The 8,595-nt window shown below is 35.0% G+C and overlaps 1 protein-coding gene and 1 pseudogene across 1 annotated transcript in view; one reads left to right on the forward strand and one right to left on the reverse strand.

Moving 5' to 3' along the window:
• Positions 1 to 2,620, forward strand: part of LOC102595952 (defensin-like protein) — a 3,466-nt gene extending 846 nt beyond the window's left edge. Inside the window, exon 2 of the mRNA XM_015315446.1 lies at positions 2,337 to 2,620. Within this exon, the coding sequence (XP_015170932.1) occupies positions 2,337 to 2,557 (221 nt within the window). The 3' untranslated portion in view covers positions 2,558 to 2,620. The remainder of the gene's footprint in view (positions 1 to 2,336) is intronic.
• Positions 2,621 to 2,962: 342 nt separating this feature from the next.
• LOC102602230 (arginine decarboxylase-like) lies at positions 2,963 to 8,329 on the reverse strand (annotated as a pseudogene).
• Positions 8,330 to 8,595: the final 266 nt, after the last annotated feature.

The raw sequence follows: 8,595 nt of genomic DNA on the forward strand, positions 1-8,595 counted from the left end.
CTCTTCTTCTCTTCTTCTTCTCTTCTTCTTCTCTCAAAACCCTCACTCTCACTCCTTTTAAAATGGTAAAACTGATCAAAATGATCAGCCTAACACATTTATATAACCAAAATAAAAGGCTAGGGAAAAGACCAAAATACCCTTAATTTTCCGGACGGATTCCTTGCCCAACTGCCCAACTTTCAATGGCCATAACTCGCTCATACGAATTCGGAATTGAGCAAACTCGGTGGCGTTGGAAAGATCTTTCCACGAACTTTGCAACCATAACTGGAACTCAACCTAAATCATCCTGAGCTAGAATTTATGGCTGTTCAAAGTTGGCCAAAAATTCACATTTTTCCATACTTAGTCAAAATTTCCAAAACTTTAAAATTCTTTCCAAAAATGAAAATTTCCAATTCTAAGCCTCTTCAATTATTTCACATTGCCGGATGTTACAATATCTCCCCCTTGGGAACATTCGTCCTCGAATGAGATTACTCTTACTAGCTAAGGGTGTAAATCAACTCAAATCTTTCTTTAATTGAGATAATTACTCAAAATCTAGCCCAAAGGCTCTTTTGGAAACATAGTTCCTTTTTCTTGAAAACTCTTTCTAAAAAGAACATCTCAAAACCATATTTTTAATATGATCATTGATGACTCGGGATATTCATACTGCTTAAACATTGATGGTATATCTAGAGACCATACTGTTTAATCATTGATGACATACTCGATTTGCCATACTAATCATGTTTTAGAAACTCTTTTGCAAAACTCATCTTTTCTCAAAAAGAGATAGTACTCAAACTTCTCAAAACTCTTTTGGAAATCTCAGTTTCCTCTCATCTTAAATGTGAAAACATTTATAAACTTCTTTGGGAATACTTAGTTCCCTAATAGCTTTTGAGAAATGAACTCAACTTACACTCTTGACTTAACTTGAGTCTTGAGACTCTTTACTTAGCTTGAAACTCTAAGCTCTTTGCTTGACTTGAAACTTGAGTCTAAAAATGAAGTTAAAACGTTCAATAAGACTCTTGAAAAGCTTGGAAGACTTGCTTGAACTTACTTCTTAACTCTTGACTTTCCTTGACTTCTAACTTTACTTGACTTCTCACTCTCCTTGAATTGAATTATGGATTCAAGGACTTGATTGGTGTTTGGAAGGGTCTCATGATGTTTAGGAATGATTTAGGAATGATTTGGGACAGCCAAACTTAAGAAAATCTTCGAACATAATTTCTGAAAACAGTGGAGTCCGCGTCCTGTCCGCGACGCGGAGCAGATTTTGTTCACAGAGGGAACAAGTCCGCGACGCGGACGTGCTCCTCGCAAACTGCCCGACTTTCTCCTTCACGTCTCCAACTCTAAATCCTCTAACCTCAAAGGTTCCAGCCCCAATCACTTAGAAACATAAAATCCCTCAACATTCAATAGAATACCACTCAAAGACACAATCCAATCATGTCCCACAACCAACAATAATTCCAACAACAACAACTAACAACTTTAACAACTCCAACAACTTCAACCCCAACAATTAATCACTTTAATAACATAACCAAACCTTTCTCAATGAATAAAAGGGGCTAGGTGTGTGGGGGTAAGGATCACCCAACACTAAAAGCTCACATACCTTGATAGGGATCACCCCTGACGAAAACCCACAATGATCTCCTTGCTTGATCTCCTCTTCTTCTCTTCTTCTCTTCTTCTTCTCTCAAAACCCTCACTCTCACTCCTTTTAAAATGGTAAAACTGATCAAAATGATCAGTCTAACACATTTATATAACCAAAATAAAAGGCTAGGGAAAAGACCAAAATACCCTTAATTTTTCCGGACGGATTCCTTGCCCAACTGCCCAACTTTCAAAGGCCATAACTCGCTCATACGAACTCGGAATTGAGCAAACTCGGCGGCGTTAGAAAGATCATTCCACGAACTTTGTAACCATAACTGGAACTACTCCTAACTCATCCTGAGCTAGGAGTTACGACTGCTCAAAGTTGGCCAAAAATTCACTGATTTCCATACTTAGCCAAATTTCCAAAACTTTAAAATTCTTTCCAAAATGAAAATTTCCAATTCTAAGCCTCTTCAATTATTTCACATTGCCGGATGTTACAGACTTGACACGAAGTTTAACAAAGAAAGAAAGATTTTTGAAACTTGTAGTCTAAAATAAGTAAAGCCTAAAGAATTGTGAACTATAACGTGCTTTAAAGTTATTTGACAACTATGAAAAACCCTGAAATAATTTGTTTGTTTATATTCCTCTAAATATTATACGAGCAATATTTCTTTCGATTATGTCTCTCTTATTCTAACATTTGTGAATGATTGTAGAGGTGCAAGCTCAGCAAATTTGCAAATCACATAGCCAAACCTTCAAAGGATTATGTTTTACCGACTCGTCGTGTGGAAAAGCTTGTCTCACAGAGGAGTTTATAGATGGACATTGTAGCAAACTCCTAAGAATGTGCCTATGCACAAAGATTTGTGTATTTGACAAAATTTCAAATGAAGTTAAAACAACTTTGGGTGGGGAAGCAAAATTTTTTAAGTGAAGCTTTGCTTGAAGAAGAGATTATGATGGAGTAATAAAGTGAGATTAATGAATGATTTGAGTGTCAAAAACAAAAGTAATAATGTGGTGCCTTTTCTTAAAAGGGTAGCTTCTAATGTTGTGTTATTGGCCTTTAGTAGCCATTTGACACATTAAATAAGTTGTAACACATCATTAATCCTTTTGGAATATTGTATCAACTTTATGTATGTTATAATGAAAAATGATTGACTACGATTTTAATGAACTATGTATTATGTTTATTTGATCACATTGTGTTACAATTTGTTTTTTGAACAAGCCAAGTTATCTAGTTTTGAACGAAATACAAAGTGATCCGAAGCAAGAGCTAGCCTTCAAATGTAGCATGAATGGTCAACTTTATTGACATGAAATATAATATTTCTCAAAAATCACAAACAACCACAGTGCTAAGTAGAGGATCAACAGCCCCTTTAAGAAAAGCTCCTTGGTCCTTAACTTGAATGAGATAATCCATAGCTCTCTTTGTGATGATTTCACCTGGGATTAGCACTGGGATACCTGGAGGAAAGGGCAAATAAATTCTCCACAAACTTCCCCCTAATACTTTTTTTCCTAAATTCACTTTCTTTTCTTAGCAAAAAAGGCTTCTCTTGGTGTACAACTCATGTAAACTTCTCCAAATGGTACCCTTTCTATACCATGATCTATTTTGATAATCTCCCTTTCTTCTTGCAAGAAGTTGATTGATAAATACTTCAATCCACTAACAAGTCTTTGAGCATGTTCTTTAGTTGTTCCTAAGCTAAAGGCTAATGTGAAAGATTGAGTTCCAATAAGTTCTGGCTCAATTCCATGACTTGTTGACAATATGTTATATACATCGAAACCCGATAAGCCAAGTTCTTGTACACCAATTGTCATCCTCAAAGGGTCCATAAAAGAGAAGTTGTTGGAGAAACATGAGAGATCCAAAAGTGAGACTCCAGGAATGTGGTTTATTAGTTCTTTCACTTGTATGACTAGTTCCATTACTTCATTGAAAAGGGTGTTTGGATTTTTACTTAATTCATCTCTAGTTGCATCCAAGGAAGCTAATAAAAGCCAATTTGGACTAGTGGTTTGTAAAGATTGAAGACATTTGTGCACTCTATCTCTATCGATGCGATCCCCGGATAAGTGTAGCATTGATGATTGTGAAAATGAGCACAAAACTTTGTGTGTAGATTGTATGACAAGATCTGCTCCTTGAGAAAGAGCAGTTTTAGGCATGTCAGGATGAAATTTGAAGTGAGCACCATGAGCTTCATCCACAATTAGAGGTATCCCATGAGAGTGACATATTTGAGATATCTCAGAAATATTACTGCATACTCCATTGTAAGTTGGTGATGTAATAAAAACTCCTGCTGCCTTTTTGCCTTCTTGTTCTAGTTCTTCAATTGCCATTTTCACCTGAACATGGAAACAATATCTAACATATTTTTACAGCAAAATTCAGTGCTAATTCTATTTAATGACGAATTGATGATGGATTATCATTAAATTATGTTAGTTACAAGCAATTTACGACGAGTTAGTAGCTAATTCCAGTTTCATTTATTGTTTGTAGTGAATGTATCTAATGTTCGTAAACCATATCGAGTTACTTGCAATAATGTGACACATAATAACATTCCAATTTTCGTAACATAGTAAGTTGAGTAACTAATATGCTTGCTATAATCGTTTAAAATATAATGTTACTTTATATGTATTCTGTTAGGGCTCATTGGTTTAGTGAATTTAGGACAAATCATGCAGAGGTGCTGGTCTTGGTTTTTACACGAGAAATTAGCCAAAAGCCCCTCCTAATCTATTACCCAATTTTCAACTACACACTTATACTTTACGGAGGTCCTATTACCCCCTGAACATTTTTAAAATATGATATATACCCCCTTAAAAACTAACACCCAGATTTGTATAAAAAATTAAGTGGCACGCGTTTTCCACATAATTTACCTTTTAAAAAATTAAAAAAATATTATTTTTTCCTTTATTTTACTTTTCCTTTTATATTACCCTTCTTCTCTTTCTCTTCTCTTTCCTTTCTTGCTCTTTTTTTTTCTTTAATTTGATGAAATGATTTTTCAAACTAGCAAAGCAAGCTCCAATTTAGAAATCCTTGAGTGAACTTTTCTTCATAAACCTTCTGTACATCAATTGAAAATTATCATGATTTTTGTTCAATAAAACAAAAGAATTATAAAGGTCGATTGATGGTAAAAAGATTTACCATTTGTTGTTGTTTGGTAGGATATGCAATGAATGGGCTGCATTGAAGCTTAGTGATGAACACAAAAGAGTGATAGTCCAATATTTGGAGACTTCAGATTTGATTTTTCAAAGTGGGTTTTGGATTTTGGTTGAAATTATTGAGAGCTTAGCAACTTTAAAGATGAACGCGGTGGTTGGGTCAGGATAACATAACTAAGGGAACTTATAAATTTCACTCAAGGGTTCCTAAATATCTCCATTAATGACACTAAAATTTGATCCTCTTGACTTTCAATTTTAATTTTAATTTTAAGCTATTGTCAAATTTTCAAATGGATCTACCGTGAAAAAATTGTGATTTGAGGATGAAAATCCGCTTAATGGTGGGAGGCTGACGAAGGACTTGGTGGTGGAGCTGAATTTCCGCTGGTGTTGCTATGGTGAAGAGAAAAAAGGTAAAAAGAAAAAATAAAAACTTAAAGGAAACTTAATTTTTTTTTTAAAAAAAAGAAAACCAATATAAACTAAAAAATAATCTAAAAGTTAAAGTTTTAATTATTATTTTTACTTCTCACTCTCTCAATGAGAGTGAACTACACTTTTTTTGTCACCTCAGCATTTAGGGAGCAAATAATTCCACTTTAAAATAGTTTAAGGGGGTAGTATGACTCCTGTAAAGTATAAATGTGTAGTTGAGAATTATGTAATAGATTAGGGGGTCATTTTGCCATTTTCTCATTTTTACACCTTTCTGAGTCGGGTGTTTCTAGGTAAAAATACTGAGTCCTTACTTTTCCGCAATTCTTAGTTGTTAACAAGGTAGAAGAAACAAGTAAAGTAACACATTCCATCACTTAGGCAAAAATTAGGCATAACTCAAGTGAGTTATTAGGACGTGGAGAATATCAGGTTTAAATAGAGGCATAATACATAAACGTGTTGTTCAATTTTGCCCTCCAACTTTGAGTGTGCACAAACAGACATTTAAACTTGTATAAAGTTGAACAAGTAATTACCTGTGAGGGGGTAACACCTCCAGCAATATCCCATTGAAGATTATATTCAGGAAGAATGTAATTTGGTAGAGCACCACAAAGCACCATTGCTGAAGTTGCTGAAACATGTGAGTTTCTTGCAAGGATTAAAGTATCACCAGGTGAACAAGTTGACATAATTGCTGCTAAAATCCCACAAGTTGTGCCACAAACTAAGAACCATGTCTGAGATGCACCAAAGAGGTTAGCAGCCATTTGTTGTGCATCTAATAAAGGTCCAGTTGGATAACCAAATCTATCAAGCTCTGGGAGCTCAGTTGCATCATGAAGAAATGGACCAATACCGATAACATCGATTAGTGAAGATGGTGCAGCCATGCCTCTTTTGTGACCAGGAAAATGGAAAGGAGCTGAATTTTTCTTGACTGATGTTGTTATGGCATTCACTAAAGGTGGGAGTACTTTTGGGTTTTGTTGATTGTGTATAGTCAATGTTTTATCAGTTTCTTTTCTTTTGACTTCAGCTTGATCAAATAGGGTTGCACCTTCCTGCTCTCTTGGCCCCTGTGAAATGTTTTTCAATTCTTTTCATGTTTGGTTTGCTTAAATATTTTAGAAATTAATTTTCAAAATGCACTTATGGGCTTGGTAGGTTGGGATGTGATAGGTGTATTTTTATTGATTCGAATAAAATGTTTTTCCTTTATTTTTTAAAGAAAATATTTTCTTCTATTTATTAAAGAGACTTCATATATGCATACTAATATTGTCCATTTTTATGGATTAAATATAGAGTCAAAATACATATTTATCCAACGGAAATATAAATAATCTAATAAATATGTATACAATTAAATTTAGAACCCAGTTAGTATCATTTGAAGTCGCCATTCTAAAATTCAAAATTCATAAAGTTGAAATTCCATCTCAATCTAATGTACATTATTAGAGTCCACCATCAACTTGAATTCAATTACTGTAACTTACTCTTAGATCCTTTTGAATATTATTAGATAAGGACTTATATTTATCATCAATACGTAAACATTCTATAAAACTGCTCTTATTTTCTCAAACTCTTCTTATTCTTACTCTTTATATGGTACCAGATTTGCTCATTGATCCTATGGTCACTTCTCAAAATTCTGGAAATCTGTTGTCACTTGCAAAACAATCCAGTTCTTCCTCCATTATTCAACTACCAAACCTTTCTCTAAAACTTGATAGAAATAACTACTCAAAACCTTTATTCTTGGTTTTAATCCTCCTCCAAAAACCATTATTGTCATCCCAACTTTAATACTATTGCTACAGATTCCTCTACCACCCAAGCACAATCAGAACCCTACCTATGAGGAATGACGACACAACAATCTTTCTATTCTCATTTTGCTTTGTCAAATAATTTCTAATCCTCTTCTTGGTCACTTAACTCGAGCCTCCTCTTCCTATGATGCTTGGACCAAAATAGAACTGATGATCAATCCCAAATGTGTGCTCAAGTCATGCAATTAAAATTTCAACTTCAAAATCATTCTAAAGGCTATCTCTCCATCCTAGAGTACTTTGAGAAGAAACACCCAATTTTCTGATTCTAAAGGAGAAAGCTTGTACAAACCCAAGCTTCTGACCACGATTCTGAAAGAAAAGATTGGTCGTACAGTTGTTAGCAAAAGAGCTAGCCGCATTTATGGAAATTAAGGAGAAGGCAAATAGAATAGAACAAAGTTAGGGGGTGAAGCGGTTCCTGGCATGAAAACTCCCAATTGAAAGTCAGATTTCGGGGGGCCCTTTCTAGTATAAGGGAAATAGGCAGAATCAACAAAGAGGCTTAGAATACTCAAAGGTATCTGCTGCTCACCTCTATTCCTCTTCTTCCGCTTATTCATGGATACATATATAAATAGTGAGTAGGCATGACAGGAAAGCCAGTAAGAGCACCAAGCTAATTCTCAATTACACTCTTTCAATTCTTTCGAATTCATTGGATCCTTTTCCATGTTCGAGAATCGCCCCTTCTTCCACTCCGCCCAGAAGAGTAAGTACAAAATGATGACTTCATCTCATTTGTTCTTAATAGCCTTGTTTCTTCATTTGTAATTTTCAAGTCTGCATTTAATGTGCGTCCTGGTGCTATCACTCCAGAAGAACTATTTGGACTTCTTCTTCAAGAATAAGAATGCTTAGCCGAAGAACTTTGATCTACCACCATTAACACTCAATTTGGTTTTGCTCCTTCTCATGCTCTATTAACACATAGTTCATCCTTTCTTCAACCCTCTCCACTCCTCAACACAAACAAGTCATCCATTCTTGACCCTCCCCTACTCTCTAATTACCTTGCCCACAATTCTCATATTAATGACGCTCTATATCTATGGTACCTGAACAATATTCACATTCTTCTCGGTCCAAAATTCGCCAGTCCAAGTGCCGCATGCAATGTCAGATATGTGGTAAAAATAATCATGATGCTCGTAATTGCTACAATCGCTCCAATGAAAATGATTTTCCACCAACAAGGCAACCACTGTCATGGTCAACTCACAAACAAGCACATCTTGCTTCTCCTTCAGCTATTGTTGATCCTACTTGGTACTTTGGTTCAGGCGCCACAATCATGTGACCTCAGACATGGATAATCTCTTCTTACAGTCCTACATCAGAAATGATGGTTTAGCATTTGTATTGCTATGAAAAATCATATTTCCTACATTAGCTCATCAAATTTGTCTATACACATGACCCATTCATCTCAATTAATAATAGGGGAAAAAGGTATGAAAAATACTCTAACTTTGGC

Source organism: Solanum tuberosum, unplaced genomic scaffold (assembly GCF_000226075.1).
Source record: "Solanum tuberosum cultivar DM 1-3 516 R44 unplaced genomic scaffold, SolTub_3.0 scf00367, whole genome shotgun sequence".
NCBI classification, from domain to species: Eukaryota; Viridiplantae; Streptophyta; class Magnoliopsida; order Solanales; family Solanaceae; genus Solanum; species Solanum tuberosum.